The sequence below is a fragment of the Hemiscyllium ocellatum genome, chromosome 44 (assembly GCF_020745735.1).
Source record: "Hemiscyllium ocellatum isolate sHemOce1 chromosome 44, sHemOce1.pat.X.cur, whole genome shotgun sequence".
NCBI classification, from domain to species: domain Eukaryota; kingdom Metazoa; phylum Chordata; class Chondrichthyes; order Orectolobiformes; family Hemiscylliidae; genus Hemiscyllium; species Hemiscyllium ocellatum.
This window is the reverse complement of record NC_083444.1, coordinates 8684597-8706688: the sequence shown is the minus strand read 5'-3', so window position 1 is coordinate 8706688 and position 22092 is coordinate 8684597. Positions and strand designations below refer to the sequence as shown.

Below are 22092 nucleotides of genomic sequence, written 5' to 3'. Positions count from 1 at the left end.
GGTTTCCTCCGGGTGCTCCGGTTTCCTCCCACAGTCCAAAGATGTGCAGGTCAGGAAAATTGGCCATGCTAAATTGCCCGTAGTGTTAGGTAGGGGGTAAATGTAGGGGTGTGGGTGGGTTGCGCTTCGGCGGGTCGGTGTGGACTTGTTGGGCCAAAGGGCCTGTTTCCACACTGTAAGTAATCTAATCTAAACATGTCTCCAACTATCGCTAACAGCTTCATAGCCATCATTACTTAGTAATGGGTAATTAACTCCTACTTCCTCCAGGTGTCAGACCGGGCATTCCAATCACCAATCTAGTGACATTACCAATGTAAATAAAGTGACAAAGGTGTTCCGCTTGGGGGGGATCCTGCAGCCATCAGGACTCAATATGCAGTTCAGTAATTTTAGGGCCTGTAAGCTTCCTTCTGTGTCCTTTACCCAGCCCCACAGCCCAGGCCCTGTTACCACCTCAGCTGCTCTCTTCACAGCCAATGGGTTCTCACCCACTCATGGTCCCCATTAGCAGCTGCTTTAGGTTAGATTCGATTCCCTACAGTGTGGAAACAGGCCCTTCGGCCCAACAAGTCCACACCGACCCTCTGAAGAACAACCCACCCGGACCCATTCCCTTACATTTACCCCTGACTAACGCGCCTAACACTACGGGCAATTTAGCATGCCCAATTCACATTTGGACTGTGGGAGGAAACCGAAGCACCCAGAGGAAACCCACGCAGACTCAGGGAGAATGTGCAAACTCCACATAATTCCCTGAGGCGGGAATCGAACCTGGGTCCCTGGCGCTGTGAGGCAGCAGTGCTAACCACTGAGCCGCCCTGTTGGTTCTCCCTGGCTCACTATTATCCATTCCTTTGTCTGGTGGACTGCTGCTGCTCTCTCTCTCTCTCTTTCTGGGCTATTGGAAGGATGTTGTGAAACTTGAAAGGGTGCAGGAAAGATTTACAAGGATGTTGCCGTGGTTGGAGGGTTTGAGCTACAGGGAGAGGCTGAACAGGCTGGGGCTGTTTTCCCTGGAGCGTCAGAGGCTGAGGGGTGACCTTACAGGCATTTATAAAATTGCGAGGGGCATGGGTTGGGTGAATACTCAACGTGTTTTTCCCCAGGGTAGGGGGGGTCTAAAACTGGAGAGGCGGAAGTTTAAGGTGAGAGGGGACAGATAAAAAAAAGGGACCTAAGGGGCAACTTTTTCAGACAGGGGATGGTACGTGTATGGAATGCCAGAGGAAGTGGTGGAGGCTGGTACAATGACAACATTTAAAAGGCATCTGGATGGATATATGAATAGGAAGGGTTTGGAGGGATATGGGCCAAGTGCCAGCAAATGGGACTAGACTAATTGAGGATATTTGGTTGGCATGGAGTGGTTGGACCCCAGGGTCTGTTTCCGTGCTGTATGGTTCGGTGACTCTAATGTTTTCCCCTCCTCCCCAACATAAACACCAACCTCTACCGAGCTGCAGTCAGTTCTGATAGGTCACTGAACCCGAAATGTTAACTCAGTTTCCTTTCTCTCTCTCTCTGTCTCCATCTCTCCACACAATTTTCCGTTTGTGACAAAGATTTTATCGGTTCAGCTGTGGATTTCCCTAAAAATTTGCATCCCTCCCTCCGAGAGAGCTGGCCAAGTAAAACTAAATGCGGTTTTTAATGAAGTGATTACCGGCACTTCTGCAGCTTGCCCACTGCTTCATTCAGAGATCACAGAAGCGTGTTAATGACCTTGCTCGACAGAACGCTGGCTCATCAGTGTGTCAAGTTCAAAAGGATTGGGCCCCCAAAAGTTAACCTGCATTTTTCTTAATTAAAAATAACCACACACAACAAAAACCCAAGCAGGTTTTCCAAACCCTGGCCTCAAGCGCCAGAGTATGACACAATGGGTAGTCTCCTTGCCTCAGAGAGGGAAGGACGTGCTTTCAGGAGGGGTCTGTGCCAGGGCATGGCCTTTTGGATTAGATTAGATTAGATTACTTACAGTGTGGAAACAGGCCCTTCGGCCCAACAAGTCCACACCGACCTGCCGAAGCGCAACCCACCCATACCCCTTACCTAACACTACGGGCAATTTAGCATGGCCAATTCACCTGACCCGCACATCTTCGTGACTGTGGGAGGAAACCGGAGCACCCGGAGGAAACCCACGCAGACACGGGGAGAACGTGCAAACTCCACACAGTCTGTCGCCTGAGTTGGGAATTGAACCTAAAATGTTAAATCAGACAACCAATCTCCCCTCACCCCCTCAGGACTGCCAACTGTCAGAAATAGGAACAGGTTTAAGCCATTTGGTCGCTCGATCACTCGAACAGGAGCTGAGCTGCACATCCAATATCCCTGAGCACCCACACCTTGATTCCCTGACAGAATCATGGAATCCCGACAGAGTGGAAACAGGCCCTTCAGCCCAGCAAATCCACACTGACCCTCTGAGGAGGGTCTGCCATTCCCTGACCCTGTTACTCTACATTTACCCCTGACTAATACTCCTAACTCACACATCACTGGGGCAATTTAGCATAAGGAAACCAGACCACCCGGTGGAATCCCACGGGGAGAATGCGCAAACACCACACAGACAGTTGCCAGAGGCTGGAATCGAACCCTGGTCCCCGGCCTGTGAGGCAGCAGGGCTAACCACTGAGCCACCGCGGGTTTCATCCGGGTGCTCTGGTTTCCTCCCACAGTCTGAAGCCATGCAGGTTAGAGTGGATTGCCCAGTGTGTCCAGGGATGTGCAGGCTGGGTGGATTAGACACGGGAAATACCGTGTTAAAGGTAGGTGGGTGAGATGCTGTTCGAGGGTCAGTGTACACCCAATGGACTGAATGGTCTGTTCCCGCATTGCAGGGATTCTACAGTCTGGAATAGTTGATCAAATTGGGCATATTCCTGGCCCCATAGGTGTTGGATAATAAAATCTCTAATGGAACATGGAAGATGAGGGGCAGGGAAATACTTTTTTTTAGGAACAGGCCAGCCGTTAAGACTAGACATTAAAAAGACAAAACTGAAAAGCAACAAACAGAAATTGCTGGAGAAACTCAGCAGGGAGAGGGAGAGGGAGAGGGAGAGGGGCAGGAGACAGAACACCATCCTAATGCGTGGCTATATTTTCATGTTTCCCTGCTGGAGTATCACTCATGTCTAATTGAGAAGTTGGAAACCACAGCGAGAAATCTGTGGAATGCCCCAGCGACCAGATCCTCTTCCTGAACAGATCCCAGGACCAACTCATTTATTGGAAAGCTGGTGGGAGGGGAAGTTTCAGGAGGGAGAGATTCCGGGATGTTGGACACATCCATCGCTCCCGCAATGGGGCAATGGTCCAGATCATCTGTTTACAGTGACGCTGGCTGAGGGATAGAATCCTCAAGGGGCTTTATGGTGACAGTGGTAGCATCCCTACCTCGGAGCCAGGAGGCTGGGTTTCAGATCCCACCTGCTCCAGAGGGCGCGGTATAACATCTCTGATCAGGTTAAAAGCATTCTTTTGGAACTCAAAATAGTAACTGACATCCACTGCTCATTTGCCAGTAATCTGACCACATTTAATCTGAAAGATCGGGGGTTCCGATAGCGGTATCAGTGAAAGGACAATGGTACATAGTCAGAGGGCTGTTATTATTTCAGCACATATTAAAGAAACACCGACCAATACTCTGATGGATAAGGGTCAGGGACTAGAAACCTGCCCGTTGCTAGCACACTGTACAGTCACCGAGGTAGCTTTGGTGGTGACCCTAGTTTCACAGATCACTCCTGGGATGTAGACAGCACTTGCTGGGCACAGCATTTACTGCCCCATTCCTAATTGCCCCTTGACAAAGGTGGGGGTGAGCTGCCTCCCTGAACAGGGAAACCCACACAGTGGCCTTTTGCACTGAAGAGGAGTTTGACCCAGCGACTCTGAAGGAATGGTCGACACATTTCCAAACTTGGGCAGTTCAGCCAATCTCTCTAAAACCCCAAATTAACCCACATTCCCCACATACCAATCCCCTTGCGATAAAAAGGGCAGCGTACCATGTGACCCTGCTAATCGCTCACTTGCAAGTTCCATTACGGGACTGCAGGACATCAGCTCAAGGCAGAGTGCTCCTGTTGTGAATATCCCCCATGCAGTGCCCCTCAGAGGCCAGTCTCAGACAGCATCTTAAACCCCAGAGACAAGTGGACAGTATGGGGAGGGGATGCCAGCCCTCTGGAACCCAGGGTTCCTGGAAGCACAGATCTGCCTTCCTGCAAATCGGAATAAATCTGTATTAAGGTGAGAGGAGAAAGATTTAGGAAAGATGGGGGGGGGGGGGGGGGGGGTTAAAATACACAGTGTGGTTGTTGTGAGGAATGAACTTCCAGAGGAAGTAATCGATATGGGTACAGTTACAGTGTTTAAAAGACATTTGGATAAGGACAGGAATAGGAAAAGGTTTGGAGGGGTGTGGGCCAGGAGCAGGCCAGTGGGACTGGTTTAGTTTGGGATTATGGGCAGCACGGGCTGGTTGGGCCGAAGGGTCTCTTGCTGTGCTGTGTGAATCTCGTAATCATACAATAAGCACCCTTTAATTGCAGGGGGCAATCCAGCTGTATCAGCTTGAATGCAAACACATCCTTCTCGACCAGTTAGCTCAGTTGGTTGGACGGCTGGTTTGCGATGAGGAGTGATACCAAAGGCATGGGTTCGATTCCTGCACCTACCGAGGTTACCATGAAGCACTCTCCTTCTCAACCTCTCCCCTCGCCTGAGGCACAGTGGTCTTCACCAATTGTCTCTCTCTCCCCTCTAATGAGAAAGCAAACTTGTGGTCAGAGAGTCACAGAGATGTACAGCACGGAAACAGACCCTTCAGTCCAACCCGTCCATGCTGACCAGATATCCTAAATTAATCTAGACCCATTTGCCAGCACTTGGCCCATATCCCTCTAAACCTTTCCTATTCATATGCCCTGTCCAGATGCCTTTTAAATGTTGTCATTGTCCCAGCCTCCACCACTTCCTCTTACAGTCTCATTCCGCACACACAGCACCAATTGAATGTAAAGGTCACACCTGAAGTCCTTTTTAAATCTTTCACCTCTCACCTTAAACCGACGCCCTCCAGTTTTAGACTCCTCTGCCCTAGGAAAAAAGACTTTGGCTGTTCACCTATCCATGCTCCTCAACTTTATAAATATCCATAACGTCTCCCAGATCTGAATTTTTGCCGCTAGACTTGTTCATGTTTCCTCCCACAATCTGATGATATGCAGGTTAGGGTGGATTGGCCGTGCTAAATCGTCCCATAGTGCCCAGGGATGTGCAGGTTAGGGTGGATTGGCCATGCTGAGTTGCCACATAGTGCCCAGGGATGTGCAGGTTAGGGTGGATTGGCCTTGCCGAGTTGCCGCATAGTGCCCAGGGATGTGCAGGTTAGGGTGGATTGGCCATGCTAAATTGTCCCATAGCGTTTAGGGATGTGCAGGTTAGGGTGGGTTGGCCATGCTGAGTTGCCACATAGTGCCCAGGGATGTGTAGGTTAGGGTGGCTTGGCCGTGGGAAATGCAGGGTTATAGGGATAGCTTAGGAGAGTGAGAGCGAGTCAGGGTGGGATGCTCCCCAAAGGGTTGGTGTGGACTCGTTGGGTCTAATGGCCGGCCCCCCCACGCTGTAGGGATTCTATGATTCTGCCATCTACGGGAGGCAGAGTGCTCAGGCAATTCATGAAAGCCTCCCGGATCACAAGGGGTGCTATGCAAATGCACAGCTGCTCTCCTCTAACTGGTTTTTTTGGGGAGTAAAGCTGAAAGAGCAGCAAACAAAAAAAGATGAGTGGTCAACAGTTCCAAAAGTTAAAAAAAAAGCCCAGCACATTTTCTGCAACACAAGCTCTTGTGGTTGAAGCGACAATAAACGGTGACGGGGGACTATGCACAGCTCAGCAGCTACCCGTCACACCTTCCTGTTAAAAAAAATCACACCGTACCCACCCTTCCAACAGGTGCAACAAGATCCGACTGCCACTATCGATTGGCGAGCAGAGTTAATCTTTACCGATCAGTCAACACTCTCTCACACACACACTGCAAACTCTAGCTCATCATCTCCAACGCTGCACACAGCTGCTGATTGCTCAGAGCTGCCTGGTTGATGTGAAAGGTACTACGGCGTTACACACCATAAGAATATCCTTCAGAATTTGCATTGACCTTTCTGTACCCAGGCACCTCCAATGGTGTCCAAAGTGGCGACGTGTTAAACCTTTCCCTGTGCTCACACGTGACGAATAAAGCTAATCCTTTCTGATGTAACGACAGGCGAGTCCTATTTGCCGGGAGCATTCTGCAGCAACCTTGCATTTTCCCCTCACTCCTGGTTCCCCCTCCTCACGAGTGTGCGCATGAGGGAGAACGTGGAGGAGAGGGAGAGGTAGACAGAGTTTGACCACATGAGTGTGTGTATTCAGGTGTTTGCATGTGAGAGAGAGAGAGAGAGAGTGACTGAATACACGAGAGTGTGAGGGTCAGAGAAACTGAATGTGCAGATGGGAGAGAGCAAGTGTGTCAGTGTGAGAGAATCAGCAAATGTGTGTGTGTGCGCATGTGTACAGAGGTGTGTGTGTGTGGGTATACAGAGGGGTGTGTGCACACACGAAGAGTGAGAGTATATGTGTGCACGTATGTGCTTGTGTGTAGGAGCATGCATGAGTTAGTGAGTGAGTGAGGGGGTTACTGGGAATGCGTGACTGAGCAAGTGGGGAATCTCAGAATAAGTAAAAGGTTGTTGAGTGAAGGGGGGTGTGCAGTCCCTGCTAAATGCCAGTAGCTGACAGTTAGCACTGGGTGAGGCAGTTGCCACTCACAGGTTGGGAGGTTGGAGATTGCTCATTTTACACCTGAGCTCGCTGGTTGGGTTGGTAACTGGAGCTCACCCCATCACCGGCATTCGTTCAACTGGGACACCACCTCGGCTGTCCTGTTCAACACGTATCCCTCAACAGCACACGGAACGGGTGCTCTGGGTGTTATCACTCACCCTTTGCCCAAGGGTCATCGAGTCGTACAGTACAGATACAGACCCTTCGGTCCGACCAGACCTGGTTAATCCAGTCCCTTTGTCTGCACTTAGCCCATATCCCTCTAAACCCTTCCTATTCATATACCCATCCAGGTGCCTGTTAAATGTTGTTATTGTACCAGCCTCCACCACATCCACATCTGCGTGAAAAAGTTGCCCCTTAGGTCCCTTTTAAAGCTTCCCCCTCTCACCTTAAACCTATACCCCTCTAGTTCTGGGCTCCCCCACCCCACCTTGTCTATTTATCCTACCCATGCCCCTCGTGATTTTATAAACCCCTCAGGCCTCTGATGCTCCAGGGAAAAACGTCCCAGCCTATTTAACCTCTCCCTATAGCTCAAACCCTCCATTCCCAGTAGCATCCTGGTAAATCTCTTCTCAACCCCCTCCAAGCTTAATAATATACTTCTTATAGCAGGGCACTCAAAACTGGACACAGTATTCCAGAAGAGGCCTCACTAATGTCCTGTACAACCTCAACATAACGCCCCAACTCATACACTGTTAGATTAAAAGTTTTGTTCAAAATTGAGGATTGATTCAGAATTTAAACCCCCAGGGAGATTAAAATATCCACTGAAAATTGCTTCCCGGACCGGGAATAGAACCCGGGCCGCAGCGGTGAAAGCGCCGAATCCTACCCACTAGACCACCAGGGAGATTTAAGCCTCAGAATTTAAACCCCACTAGCGGCTGTGGCCGGGGCTCGAACCTGTCAAAGTAATTTCTTGTCTGCGGACTGCTCCTAGTCTGGGGTCTCTAGATTACTGTCAGCGTGGTGTAGCAGTCATTACACTTCAGAAAGCACTTCACTGGCCACAAAATGCTCAGCAAAGCTCACTGGTTGTGAAAGGCACTACATAAACGCAAGTCTTTCGCTAAGCCTTCCCCCACCCCCCAGGAGTTTGCACAGCCGATGAATGGGGAGGGAGGGAGGGATGTGTCCAGTTACGATGCTGTGATTGTTGTCGAGTGCTGGAATGGGATCAGCTGTTTCTTGTCAGTCTGCGCCATTTCTGTGTCACTATGAAGTTGATGGGACTACATGCTCCTGGTGAAAACAACACCAGCCCGTGCGTCATTGCAAGTATTTTAAGGGCTTAATTTTCTTTTCCAAAACATGTGTGTTTCGTCAAGCTTGTTTAGTGTCTGAGGTACAGCTATGTTCATCCAGAATCAATATACACATACACAGAGAGACAGACACGCTGAGCGTGACACAGATAGAGCAACACAGTGTGACACAGACAGAGAGACAGACACACAGACAGAAACAGGGAGAGACACAGAAAGACACACACACACACACACACACACACACAGAAAGACAGAGACACAGAGAGAGAGAGAGAGAGAGAGAGAGAGACAAAGACAGAGAGAGAGGGACAGACTTACTCCCATAGCCACAAACACAATATTAATCCCTTAAGCCACCTTGCTTCGTCAGAGAGAAAAAAAAGAGAAAATGTAATCAGGTCGTGATCACCTTGGTGTTTGTGGGATCTTGCTGTGTGAGATGAGGCCATTGCGCTTTTGACCTTACAGCAGCAACTTGTGAACATCTGCGTGCTGGCTAAAGGTGCTACATCATGGCAGGTTATTTCTGTCTCTGCTGCACTGCCCCCCCAATTCTCTCTTCCTCCAACACCACCATAATAAAACAACTGGTAACGACCGAGCCTGTCCACCCAGATCCGACCGAGGGGGCAGGAGTGGATCATATGGTCAAGCTGTGCAAAAAGGGACCCAACAGCCCATTGCCTCTGTGCTGGTGGTTTGAGAAAACGGGGAGAGCGCGGGCAGAAGGGGCAGAGGAAGACACACACACAGATAGAGACAGCGGTGCAGCGTTACCAGGGAGGGAGGAGTCTTTCATGATGTTTGCGATCTTTCTGCAGGAACAAGAAGTATGAACGGCAGGCTCCCGGATGGTCTGGGCTGTGCACACAACCTTCTGCAGTTTCTCACGGGCCTGGGCAGAGCAGTTACTGTCGCAGGCCGTTATGCACCAGGGCAGTATGCTTTCTATGGTGCGTCTGTACAAGTCGGTGAGGGTCCTCATGGACATGCCAAACTTTGTGAGCTGCCTGAGGAAAAGATGGCGTTGATGTTGACCTCTTGATCGTTGCATGGTGGGGTCCAGGACAAATTGTTGGCTGTTGTCATTCTGAGGAACCTGACGTTTCCAAACCTCGCCACCTCAGCGCCGTTAAGTGTAGACTCTCCCACAAGGGGAAACAACCTCTCCCCCACCCCACCCTGCCCACAATTCCAGCCCCCTTGTACGTTTCAATAAGGTCACCTCTCATTCTTCAAAACTCCAATAGGTGCCTACTCAACCTCTCCTCATGAAACGCTCTCTCCATCCCTGGGATCAGCCGAGTGAAACGTTCTCTGGACTGCCTCTTACAGCAATCTATCTTTCCTTATGATACGTAGCCCCAAAAATAGTTCACAGCTTTCCCAGCTGTGGTCTGACCAGTGGGTTTTGTAGCTTAAGCAAGTCTACTGAAAGAACAAGCCCAGTTTACTGTAGTCTCTAACCCCTGCAGCCTTCTCCATAACATCTACAGTCCCATTCTGATGTCCTTCCAAAGATATAAAGCAACGCGCGGTTCAGAATTGGAGGTGCTGCTCCCACACAAACAAAAACCAACAATTCACTTAAACATCGCATCCTTACTTTCGCCTTTTCTGCTCGTAATTTTAATAATTACGAGAACAGGAGTGCGCCATAAACATTCTGGATAAGCTAGAGTCAGAGAGAGAGAGGTACTGCACGGAAACAGACCCTTCGGCCCAATGCATCCACGCTGACCAGATGTCCCAACCCAATCTAGTCCCACTTGCCAGCACCTGGCCCATATCCCTCTCAATCTTTCCTGTTCACAGTGGCTCTGTAGTTAGCACTGCTGCCTCACAGCGCCAGGGACCTAGGTTCAACCCACACCTCGGGCGACTGACTGTGTGGAGTTTGCACGTTCTCCTCGTGGGTTTCTTCCGGGTGCTCCGGTTTCCCCCCTCAATCCAAAGACGTGCAGACCAGGTGAATTGGCCGTGCTAAATTACCCAGAGTGTTAGGCGCATTAGTCAGAGGGAAATGGGTCTGGTTGGGTTAATCTTCAGAGGGTTGGTGTCGACTTGTTGGGCTGAAGGGCCCATTTCCAGAATCTAATCTGATCTAAATCTATTCATATACCCATCCAGATGCCTTTTAAATGGGGTCATTGTACCAGCCTCCACCACTTCCTCTGGCAGCTCATTCCATACACGTACCACCCTCTGTGTGAAAAAGTTGCCCCGTGGGTCTCTTTTATATCTTTCTCCTCTCACCCTAAACCTATGCCCTCTAGTTCTGGACTCCCCAACCCCAGGGAAATGACATTGCCTATTTATCCTATCCATGCTCCTCATGAGTTTATAAACCTCTATAAAGGTCACCCCTCAGTCTCCGACACTCCAGGGAAAACAGCCCCAGCCTATTCTCCCTGTAGCTCAAATCCTCCAACCCCGACAACATCCGTGTAAATCATTTCTGCACCCTTTCAAGTTTCACAACATCCTTCCAATAGGAGGGAGATCAGAATTGAACACAATATTCCAAAAGTGGCCGAAACAATATCCTGTACAGCCGTAACATGACCTCCCAACCCTTGTACTCAATGCTCTGACCAATGACAACAAGTGTACCAAACACCTTCTTTACTACCCTGTTGACCTGGGACTCCATTTCAATGGAAAACAAAAACACACCCCAAGAAATAGAAGTACAATGCAGGGGGAATACACATCACAGCCGAAGTCACTTAAATAATAATACACTTTTGCCTAAAATAAAACTTACTGGCAGAGAGCCTTCTCACTCTCACCCTCACCAGACTACTCGGAGAAAGTGACTCGGAATTGAATCAGGTGTTAGTATTTCATATGGCCATTCCAACACCATTGATAGCGAGATCAATAAAACAAAACTAACAATCGGTCAGAATAATCCAGTAAACTTTGCAGTGCTTGAGGTAAGTAATTCTTGCCGGTTTAATCAAGAGTGCCAGTTAAAGCAAAGTTTGCTGTATCTACTTAGAAAGCCACAGATACCTGACAAGTTTACACACGTGCGCACAGAAGAAAAACTGCTTTAAACATGTTCGGAGGATCACATCCTACAGAACACTGGCCATCATAATCAAGGATCAGACTGCTCCAACATTCCGACTCATTCTGTTGCACGCTGCAACGGAACAGAGTCTGTAAAAACTCTGAGATAACATGTGAAAACATCGCCCCTGCATTCGTTCCCCATCGCCCTTTCTCAATAGAGAGCCTAGTTCATGAAACAACTGCACCTTTATTCCAGAGCATCAGATGCTGCATTGCCACACACACACACACTCTCCAGAGGGCAGGGTTACTGAGACTTTAAGAAGCAAAATCAAATGCACACTGCGATCAGATGCCCCGGGCAGGATGCTCAACGTGAGTGGCTTGAAAATATGGTGAACTTCTGTTTTTTTTTATTTGAAGGGTCTGTCTTGTACATTCACTGCTGTATCACGTGCGTGGAAACATGCTGTATGACCCCTCTGACTCTAGGCCTCTCAGTACCTTGAAGGTGATATAATCACTATCACAGCATGTGACCTTGAGGATGCAGGCAGTCCCTGGGGTGTGAACGAGTTCCATTTGGGAACCTCGTACCTTTTTACAAGCAATATGAGGGGCCATGTCTACTGGTTCATTGCAGGCTGAGGGATGAGAGCATGGAGAGGGTAAAGAGACAAGGATTGCTCCCCACCCTACCCTTTAGACAAGTCCAAAGCAAGAGGACATAGGTTTAAGGGGAGATGGGATAGGGGCCTGAAGGGCAACTTTTTCCCCCCAGAGGGTGGTGCTTGTGTGGAACGAGCTGCCAGAGGAAGTGGTGGATGCTGGTACATTTACAACATTTAAAAGGCATCTGGATGGGTACATGAATAGGAAGGGTTGGGAGGGATATGGGCCAAATGCTGGCAAATGGGACTAGGTTAATTTAGGATATCTGGTCAGCATGGACATGTTGGAAGAAAGGGTCTGTTTCCATGCTGCTTTCAAACCCCTGACCTCTTGTGTCTTGAAGGAAGAAGGGCAGCACGTACATGGGAACACCACCCCCTACAAGTTCCTCTCTGATCTACTCACCATCCTTGGAAACGTACGGCCGTTCCTTCACGGTTGCTGGGTCGATATCCTGGAATTCCCTCCCTGATGACACTGCGGGTTAACCCACAGCAGGTGGACTGCAGCGGTTCAAGGCAGCAGCTCACCCCCATCTTCTCAAGGGGCAACTAGAGACGAGCAATGAATGCTGGTCCCAGTCAGCAACACCCATGTCCCACTAAAAAAAAATATAAGACCTAACCCTCAACAGCACTCTGCAGTAAAGAATGCCCCGGATTGTGATTTTGAAGATTTGTAGCTCAGCTTGAGGTTCAGGTTGTACGCTTGCTCACTGAGCTGGTAGGTTTGTTCTCAGATGTTTCGTCACCACGCTAAGTTCCATCCACAGATTCACTCCCCTCTTCAGACAAAGGTAGTTCTTCCTCATCTTGGTCTTAAATAGGTGACCCTTTCCTTTTGTCTGACATTCATTGAGTGGATGTGGGTGTCTCAGGCAGTGACAGCACTCATTGCCTGTCCCCAGTTGCCCTTGAGAAGGTGGTGGTGAGCTGCCTTCTTGAATCACTGTCGCCCATGCTGTGAGACTTGGGGGGGGGGGGGGGGGTGATACCTTGGAGTGGGGTGGAGTGGGGGTGGTGGAGAATTCAGAGGAGTTGACACCTTCACACCTCCCCCTCGTGGGGTGCAGAGGGTCGGTTGAGTTGACGGCGATAGTTTTGAGCTCTGCAGTAGCCTTTCCCAGAAGATTATTACCCACAAACACTGACACTTACTCATGCTTTAACCAAGCAGCACGGTGGCTCAATGGTTAGCACTGCTGTCTCACAGCATCAGGGAGCCAGAGTTCGATTCTGGCCTTGGACGACTGCCTGTGTGAAGTTTGCACATTCTCCCAGTGTCAGTGCGAGCACCCTGCGAGTGCTCCAATTTCCTCCCACAGTCCAAAGGTGTGTAGGTTAGGGTGGATTAGCCGTGCTAAATTACAGTGATCAGGGATGTGTAGGTCAGAGTAAATGGAGGGGATTGGGTCAGGGTGGACTTGTTGGGCTGAAGGGCCTGTACCCACACTGTGGGGATTCTAGGAACAACAGAAGTTCTAACAAAGATGCAACAATTTCCAAGTTGCAATTTAATTTGCGCTGATTCATGAGACCCGAGTGTTGCTGGGTACGCTCAGCATTAATTGCCCCCTTGAGAGGGTGGGGTGAACTGCCTCTTTGAGTCGTTGCAGTCCATGTGCTGGAGGGACACCCACACAGCGCTGTGAGGGAGGGAGAGCCAGGATTCTGACCGAGCGACGCTGAAGGAACAGCCGATATATTTCCAAGTCGGGATGGTGAAGGGGTCGGAGGGGAACTTGCAGGAGGGGTGGGGTGGAGTTCCTATGTATCGGCTGCCGTTGTCCTACTTGACAGAAGTGGTTGTGGGTTTGGAAGGTAATCTAATGCAAACCCACAAGACCTGAGTGCCTTTTACCTGATGGCAATCTAATTCTGGGCAGCAGAGTGGCTCAGAGGTTAGCAGGGCTGCCTCCGAGTCAGCGACACATTAGCAGCTACTGATTCTCTCAGGCTGACCCTGACCCCACTCCTGTAGCTGTCCACCTACTTTTCTCTCTCTCTCTCTCTCTCTCTCGGGTCCACCTCCCTCTCTCGCACATACACCAGCCATTTCCCAGCTGCAATCAGCTCTGAAGAAGGATCAGAACATTAACTCTCTTTTCCCTCACTCCACAGATGTCGCCAAACCCTGCTGAGTTTCTCCAGCAATTTCCAGAGTTTATTCATGCAGATATTCTGCTTCGCTCCCCAGTGCTGCCTCAGGGCTCCCGCGGACAAATGTGTTTCGCCATTTCGTTTTAAGAAAAAAAATGTTGCGGCAACTCTTTCAGAAGTCAACATGGGATGGATTTCTTACCAACCGGACCATCGCTCAACTAAGATGGCACAGATTACCCAGGTCCTGATCAATTTGCTGTTGGGGGGTTTGCCAGGGTCACGTGCAAGATCGGCCCCACCCCACCCAGCCAAAGATCTTTGGTGGGTGCAGGAACATGCAGGTTAGGGTGGATTGGCCGTGCTAAATTACCCCATAGTGCCCAGGGATGTGCAGGTTAGGGTGGATTGGCCGTGCTAAATTGTCCCATAGTGCCCAGGGATGTGCAGGTTAGGGTGGATTGGCCGTGCTAAATTGTCCCATAGTGTCCAGGGATGTGTAGGTTAGGGTGGATTGGCCATGCTAAATTGTCCCATAGTGCCCAGGAATGTGCAGGTTAGGGTGGATTGGCCGTGGGGGATGCAGGGCTACAGGGATAAGGTAAGAGGGTGGGTCTGGGTGGGATGCTTTTCGGAGCATCGGTGTAGTCTCCACGGGCTGAATGGCCTCTTCCTTTAGCAGTGCTCCCTTGGTCCTGTACTGGAACAGGCAGCCTAGTTTACCTGCTGAAGAGTCTACTGCAGCATGACCCATTCCTGCTGACTCTCTGTGCTGGTCACGTTTACACTGCACTTGGGACTCAAAACAACGAAACAAAAATGAAACGCAGAAACAGCTGGAAGCCAGACATATTGAAGCATGGAGCAAACATTTTAAAGCAGCAACCAGTCATGTACACAGAGACTGGCATCACTGTAAGACAGGCAGCGCTCTGAGATGGCAATGCTGAACAGCATTCAGTAAAATGGAAGATCCCAAAAGCATCCCAAAGACCTACAGCCACATCCACAGCCAAGATAAAAGCCACAGGTCCCAACATCTCCCAGGGTAAAGGCCACAGCCACAGTTGTGGAAATGTTGAGAACAGGAATAGGGAGGTGGCCATTCAGCCCTTGGAACCTGCGCAGCCAATCAATGGGATCACAGCTGATCCCCCAACTCAGTCCCCTGCTCCTGCTCCCTTCCCCTATCCTTTGTTCCCATTAGCCCCAAGTGCTAGATCTAAACTCAATGTTCAATGCTTTGCTCTCCATCACCTTCCCTGGCAGACAGTACAGCTGAACAATCTCCTCACTCTCTCTGGGTGAGAATATTTCTCCTTAGTCTCAGTCTAAAATAGCCCATCCCATATCCTGAGACTGAAACAATGAGAACCACTTACCCCATTCTCACATGCAACCACACTGTTTGACAGGTCCTGGCAGAATGATACTAGAATGATGCGCTCGCGTTTATATGGGTGGAGTCACACAAGAGCGAGAGAGATAGATCCACACGGTGACAGTGAGAGAGAAAAAAAACACATACGGACACACAGCAAGACACAGACACAGAGCGCAAGAGGCAGAGAGAGACAGACGCTCACACAGACAGCCAGAGAAGGAGGGGGAGGGATAGATGCTCAGTGAGAGGCTCACACTGTGTGTGTGTGTGTGTGTGTGTGTGTGTGTGTGTGTGTGTGTGTGTGTGTGTGTGTGTGTGTGTGTGTGTGTGAGAGAGAGAGACTCAGAGCAAGCACGCAAACATGAGAAAAAGGGTGGGACAATTTATATTTTTTTTCTCTCCAACTGTCTCTTGTGTCAGTTTGGAGACAGTTGGATCAACTAATGGCAAGACTCAGAGTACACACCCACCCACTGCACATCTATCACACGATAAAGGAAGTGTGCCGTGAGAAAGCGATACACACGCGAGCGCGACCAAACTCATAACCATTTGTCTCATCCCACTTTGTGGTTGCTTGCTATATCCTGTGACTCTTCACACATGGTCTTGAACCCTCTGGCTGTGCTCCAAATGTAACCAGACAATGAGCTGGGGGGGGGGGGGGGGGGGAGGAGAAGGTCCTTGCATGGGACACAGTCCAGAGACAAAGCCCAAAAGTTGGGCATCAGCCAATTCCTGGGATGAAGGGGCTCATCCACTGAGGAATGGCCAAGCAGGTTGGGCCCAGGATCCACTGGAGCTTATCGGAACGAGAAGTGATCTTGTCAAAAACCACACAAAGGCTGTGAAAGGACCTGATGGAGTGGGCGGGTGGTGGTTAAGACAGAGAATGTTCACCCCTACCCAAACCAGCTGACAAGACCATAGAATAGTGAGCTACCCGGTTCTGAAACATAAAACTGAAATTGCGGGAGAAACTCAACAGGACTGACAGCTGCACAGAAAAGTCACTGGACCCCAAATCTTAACTCAGTTTCTCTCTCTCCTCCCACTGATGCTGCCAGATCTGCTGAGTTTCTCCAGCATTCTCTGTCTTGTTTCAGATTTCCAGCATCACCCCTGCGTTTTGCTTTCATTCAAGCACAGTGGCTCAGTGGTTAACACTGCTGCCTCCCAGCACCAGCGACCCGGGTTCAATTCCAGCCTCAAGCAACTGTCTGTGTAGAGTTGGCACGTTCTCCCCGTGTCTGCCTGGGGTTCTCCCAAGCGCTCTGGGTTTCTTCAAGTGCAGGGGACATGCAGGTTAGGGTGGATTGGCTGTGCTCAATTGTCCCATAGTGCCCAGGGGTGTGCAGGTTAGGGTGGATTGGCCGTACTAAATTGTCCCATAGTGCCCAGGGATGTGCAGGTTAGGGTGGATTGGCCGTACTAAATTGTCCCATAGTGCCCAGGGATGTGTAGGTTAGGGTGGATTGGCCGTGCTAAATTGTCCCATAGTGCCCAGGGATGTGCAGGTTGGGGTGGATTGACCGTGGGAAATTCAGAGTGACAGGGACAGGGTAAGGGGCTGGGTCCGGATAGGGTGCTGTTCAGAGAATTGCTGTGTGAGCAAGTTCAAACATTCCCGCCTCAGCTGGTGTAAGGGCAGCTTCGAAAAAATAAAACAACTGACAACCCAGAAGCAGCCGTTTCTCAGTTTGCACAGGAACTGAGCATTTCCTCAGGCCGATATGGACAAGAGCGAGCTCTCAGTTAGAGTGAGGAAGAAGAGTCATACCAGACTCGAAAGGTTAACTGTCTCTCGGTTTCTCCCATAGATGCTGCCCAACTGTGCTAAGTTTCTCCAGCACTGTTTTTATTTAATCCAGTCACCTTGCTCTTGTTTTCTGTAGACATCACACTAATAACACTCAACTTGCTGAGTAAAATTCTTCCTTCTTAAACCGCTGCAGTCCTGTGTGGTGTAGGGACACCCACACATCGCCGTTAGGGAGGGAGTCCCAGATTCTGACCCAGCGACACTGAAGGAACGACCGATATATTTCAAGGTCAGGATGGTGAAGGGCTGGGAGGGGAATTTGCAGGGACTGGTGTTCCCATGTATCTGCAGCCCTCTTCCTTCGAGATGGAAGTGGTTGTGGGTTTAGAAGGTGCTGTCTGAGGATATTTGGTGAGTTGCTGATGGTACACACTGCTGCTACTGAGCGTCAGCGATGGAGAGGGTGGATGTGGCACCAATTAAGCTGGGGCTGCTTTTATCCCTGGATAGTTCTGAGCTTCTTGACTGTTATTGGAACTGCTCCCATCCAGGGTGAGTGGGGAGTATCCCACACTCTCCTGACTTGTGCCTTGTGGATGGTGCACAGGTTTTGGGGAGTCAGGTGGTAAGTTCCTCACTGCAGATTCCCAGCCTCTGACCTGCTCTTGTAGCCACTGTGCTTACATGGAGAGTCTGGTTCAGTTTCTGGTCAATAGCATTCCCCAGAACTCTGGTGGGGAATTCAGTGACAATAATGTAATTTTAATGCAACCTATCCCCACCAGTACCGTACCCCAGTGTTATACAGTGACAGACCTGTCCCCACCAGTACTGTACCCCAGCGTTACACAGTGACAGACCTGTCCCCACCAGTACTGTACCCCGGTGTTATACAGCAACAGATCTGTCCCCACCAGTACTGTACCCCAGTACTATATAGTGACAGACCTGTCCCCACCAGTACTGTACCCCAGTGTTATACAGTGGCAGACCTGTCCTCCATCAGTACTGTACCCCAGTGTTACATAAGGACAGACCTGTCCCCACCAGTACTGTACCCCAGTACTATATAGTGACTGACCTGTCCCCACCAGTACTGTACCCCAGTGTTATACAGTGACAGACCTGTCCCCACCAGTACTGTACCCCAGTGTTACACAGTGACAGACCTGTCCCCACCAGTACTGTACCCCAGTGTTATACACTGACAGACCTGTCCCCACCAGTACTGTACCCCGGTGTTAGACAGGGACAGACCTGTCCCCACCAGTACTGTACCCCAGTGTTATACACTGACAGACCTGTCCCCACCAGTGCAGAATAAAACAGGTCTATGCACTGACTCGGAGTTAACATGCACCAAGTATAGAGATGGAATTCAAATAGGATCAGCAGGAGTTGGTGGTCAAGCTGGTTGATAAACGCTGCCAATTTGCAAGATAGAACTCTCAGTCAAAGCTTTGTGTCAAGTTCTCATTGAGGGATGTCTCATTAGTCAAACCATAGAATTATAGAATGTCAGATCGGTACAAAGGAGAAATGGCTCATTTGACCCCTTTAAAGCAAACCCCAGCTTTTCAACAAGAGCAGTCTGGTTAGCCCCACTACCCCCCAACTTTCCTGATCTCACGAGGAACAGGATCAGGAGTGGGCCATTCGGCCCCTTAAACCTGCTCCGCCATTCAACAGGATCACGGCTGATCCTTTCATGAACTCAGCTCCACTTGCTGTCCTGCTCATCCTGACCCTTAATTCCTTTACTGCTCAAAAAAAAATCTATTTTCTCCTAAAAGTATTTGTGCAATTGGAAGTCGCCACCATCATCCAAAATCCAACTTCCCAAAAGCACAACGTTTCATGTAGTGCTTGCCCCTCGATGCCAACGTAATATCTCAAAAACAAAAATATGGTTAAGTAATCCCTTCCCGGAGGGTGAAAATGGAACACCAGGGTTTCTGGTAGGGAAACTACCACTGTGCCAACTAGACACTGTCTTCTTAATGGGTCACGGGACATGGCCCTGACACCTGTTAAGAGATAACAGCTCTCAGCTCTTTGAGAAAGCACCATCTATTTACCGTGGCACCGTGACACACCAACTAAATTCCTGACAGATGCACCTACAGGGAAAAGGCCTTCCTGACCGAAGGATCAGGGGAGAAGACACAGAGTTCAGGAAGACGTAACCTGGCTGTACTTTCGAGAGACTAAATGTTATTGTTTTGCTATACAGGTGGGACTTGTACCTATTGGAACAGCGTACCATTAAGAGTCTCGCACTCTTCGGGAATCGTTAGCAGTTAAAGGCAAAATTGCACCGTCACAATATCCAAAAGTAAAAACAAAACTTAAATCCATCCCTTTCCCGAGATAGGAAATCGAACACTACAGCTTCTAGACGTAGGGTTGCTCGCTGAGCTGGAAGTTTCAGACGTTTCGTCATCATACTAGGTAACATCATCATCCGGAGCCTCACTGAAGATGTTATCTCGTCATGGCGATGAAATGTCTGAAAACGCGCCTTCCAGCTCAGCGAGCAACCTTACATCCAGCACCTCAACCCAAGCTACAAACTTTCTCAAAACTCACTGACCAGAGCTTCTGGCAAAGAAGTACAGGAACTAGCACCGGGCCAACCCGTCGCTCTGTGACCTCACTGGGTCACAGGATGTGGACGTTTTTGGCATGACTAGAATGGTTTCTCTTCACTTCAAACCTGGAGTCTGGCTAGGCTAACTTGCTGCTGAATCAAACTCCCTCAAAGGGAGGGTATGTTCTCCCCGCTCACCTCACGGCTATGGGGCCCAGAAACGCAACTGAAGGGTGGCCTCAGAAATATTTTAAACCCAGCTTATGAGACGCCTCTGGTGAATGGGAGGTCGAATAGGGATCTCCCAGTACTCTGTCTGACGCATGGCAGTAGAAGATCCATTAGTGACTTTCCAAAGAGAATTGCCTCGGGGGGAGGGTCTTGAACAAAGGTCGCCCAGCCCAGAGGGAGGGACACTACCAGCATACCTCGAGATCCCTTAACGCCCCAGAACTAAGTCAAGCCATACTGCAGCCATCTTTCACATCAGCGAGCAGAGTGTTTTGGATGGGTCAGGTTTGTGCATCAGCATAGGGTTGCGTGCGCTGAGTAATTATTCACTTCGACAGAAACGATGGAAACAATTAAAAGCAATTTATTGGCCTTTAACACCACGCTGGCTTATACTCAAAGTAATTGGAAAGTGTCTCAGCCCAGACAGTGATAGATCGCATCGGGTTGAGGGGACACACAACAATTGAGAAAGATCTTTGTTGGCACGGTGTCAACTCGTCTCAGGTTGGACTCGGAACAGGAGACGGGATGGAGAGTAACCCATCCAAGCTGAGCTCACTGAACACTGTCAGAGCAACAGCTCAGCTCTGCCTTCCCTGTTTCCCAAAGTCCCCACTGAGCAGGGCTTTGAATATAGACAGAGAGTGAACTTCGAGTAAAAAATGAGGTCTGCAGATGCTGGAGATCACAGCTGCAAATATGTTGCTGGTCAAAGCACAGCAGGTTAGGCAGCATCTCAGGAATAGAGAATTCGACGTTTCGAGCATAAGCCCTTCATCAGGAATAAGAGAGAGAGCCAAGCAGGCTGAGATAAAAGGTAGGGAGGAGGGACTAGGGGGAGGGGCGATGGAGGTGGGATAGGTGGAAGGAGGTCAAGGTGAGGGTGATAGGCCGGAGTGGGGTGGGGGCGGAGAGGTCAGGAAGAGGATTGCAGGTTAGGAAGGCGGTGCTGAGTTGAGGGAACCGACTGAGACAAGGTGGGGGGAGGGGAAATGAGGAAGCTGGAGAAATCTGAATTCATACCTTGTGGTTGGAGGGTTCCCAGGCGGAAGATGAGGCGCTCCTCCTCCAGCCGTCGTGTAGTTGTGTTCTGCCGGTGAAGGAGTCCAAGGACCTGCATGTCCTCGGTGGAGTGGGAGGGGGAGTTAAAGTGTTGAGCCACGGGGTGATTGGGTTGGTTGGTTCGGGCGGCCCAGAGGTGTTCTCTGAAGCGTTCCGCAAGTAAGCGGCCTGTCTCACCAATATAGAGGAGGCCACATCGGGTGCAGCGGATGCAATAGATGATGTGTGTGGAGGTACAGGTGAACTTGTGGCGGATATGGAAGGATCCCTTGGGGCCTTGGAGGGAAGTGAGTGTGGAGGTGTGGGCGCAAGTTTTACATTTCCTGCGGTTGCAGGGGAAGGTGCCGGGGGTGGAGGTTGGGTTGGTGGGGGGTGTGGATCTGACAAGGGAGTCACGAAGGGAGTGGTCCTTGCGGAACGCTGATAGGGGAGGGGAGGGTAGTGAACTTCACCAATCGCCTCGGGTAGAGAATTCCAAAAAGGTCCACCACATTCCCACGTGGAAACAATTTGCCTCCCATCTCCACCTGGAACGTTGTGTTGCCAAACACCCGGCTTTCAGATTGCCAGTTGAAGGGGCAGAGGGCAAAGTGCAAAGAGGTACCTTGCCAGTATCTAGCCCACTCCTGCACCAAGAACCTTACACACTTCAGTTAGATCACTCCTCCAACTACTCTACCCTAGTCATAAGGTAGGGGGTGGAGTGAGGGAGGGGTGGGGTAACGGAGGGTGGCGGAAACGAGGGAGAGGGGAGTGGAGGTTTGGAGGGAGGCAGTGAGGGTGAGAGGAGGGGGGGGGGGAAGGGAGAGATGGGGAATGTAGGGAGTGAGCGAGGGCGAGAGGAGAGGTGGGGGATAAGGGGTCAAAGTGAGGGAGAGGAGAGTGGGGACTGGAGGGAGGTAGCGAGGACGAGAGGAGGGTGGTGGTGGAAGGGTGGGTGGAAGCTAGGGAGTGGGGGGGTGGGCGAGGCAGGACAGGGCGAGTGGAATGTGGGGGAGGCGCGAGATGAGTTGGGGGGGTGTAACAAGAGGGAGTGAGGGTGGGAGGAGTGGGGGTGAGTGGGGGCAAGTGAGAAAGGACAAGGGAAGTGTGGGGGTTAGGGAGTGAGGGAGAGAGGAGGAGTGGGGTGGGA

The 22092-nt window shown here is 50.2% G+C and overlaps 1 protein-coding gene across 4 annotated transcripts in view; it reads right to left on the bottom strand.

The window, feature by feature from the left end:
* The window catches only part of LOC132835353 (arrestin red cell), a 131255-nt gene that overhangs the window by 52075 nt on the left and 57088 nt on the right, over positions 1-22092 (bottom strand). Inside the window, exon 1 of one of the 4 annotated variants that reach the window (XM_060854807.1) lies at positions 15311-15337. The exons of the other annotated variants lie outside the window; for them this stretch is intronic. Within the exon in view, the coding sequence (XP_060710790.1) occupies positions 15311-15315 (5 nt within the window). The 5' untranslated portion in view covers positions 15316-15337. Of the gene's footprint in view, positions 1-15310; positions 15338-22092 lie in introns of those variants that run through there. 4 annotated transcript variants of the gene reach the window in all.